This window comes from Gekko japonicus, unplaced genomic scaffold, assembly GCF_001447785.1.
Source record: "Gekko japonicus isolate JY-2015 unplaced genomic scaffold, Gekko_japonicus_V1.1 scaffold64, whole genome shotgun sequence".
In the NCBI taxonomy this organism is placed as follows: domain Eukaryota; kingdom Metazoa; phylum Chordata; class Lepidosauria; order Squamata; family Gekkonidae; genus Gekko; species Gekko japonicus.
The window spans coordinates 1,558,588-1,559,198 of NW_015170277.1; the positions used below are offsets into that span (position 1 = coordinate 1,558,588).

Sequence of the window (611 nt, forward strand, 5' to 3'; positions counted from 1 at the left end):
CAAATGCACGCAGATCTTTAGCCTCACCGGCATATTGGGCGGCTGCAATCCAACCGATCCGAGGCCAAGACGGAGACGTTTCCCCCCTTCCAGCTAGCGAAGCAACCGATCTCTCACCCGGGCAACCCCCTTCCTGTTCCACCCAAGGCAGGAAGTGAGAGAGAGAGAGACAAGCCAGGCGATGGGAAAGGGGCGCGCTGGGGAATAGCAGCCACGAGGGGGCAGCAGAGGACAGGCGCAGCCTCCCTTTAAAGCGGCCGCGCCAATCAACAGATTAGAGATTCCACCCCGGCAGGAGTCGCTGGGCCTTGAAGCGGCTGCGTAACAAGCGGAAGTTCAACTGGTAAAGTGTTTTCCTAACAAGGGAGCCGAAAGGTTGGGGGGATGTATTCAGAACAGATTCAGAGCTGCACCAGGTGGGTATTTGCCTGCCACATAAGAACATACGAGAACATCAGAGAAGCCAATGTTGGATCAGGCCAATGGCCCATCCAGTCCAACACTCTGTCACACAGGGGCCAAAAATACCAGGTGCCATCAGGAGGTCAAGCAGTGGGGCCAGGACACTAGAAGCCCTCCCACTGTTGCCCCCCCCCCCCAGCACCAAGAGT

General features: G+C 57.4%; 1 protein-coding gene across 1 annotated transcript in view; it reads right to left on the reverse strand.

Annotated features, from left to right (window-relative positions):
• ARPC3 (actin related protein 2/3 complex subunit 3) overlaps positions 1–167 on the reverse strand; it is an 11,110-nt gene extending 10,943 nt beyond the window's left edge. The window contains exon 1 of the mRNA XM_015417683.1: positions 28–167. Coding sequence (XP_015273169.1) covers positions 28–33 — 6 coding nt within the window. The 5' untranslated portion in view covers positions 34–167. The remainder of the gene's footprint in view (positions 1–27) is intronic.
• Between the last annotated feature and the right edge of the window lie 444 nt (positions 168–611).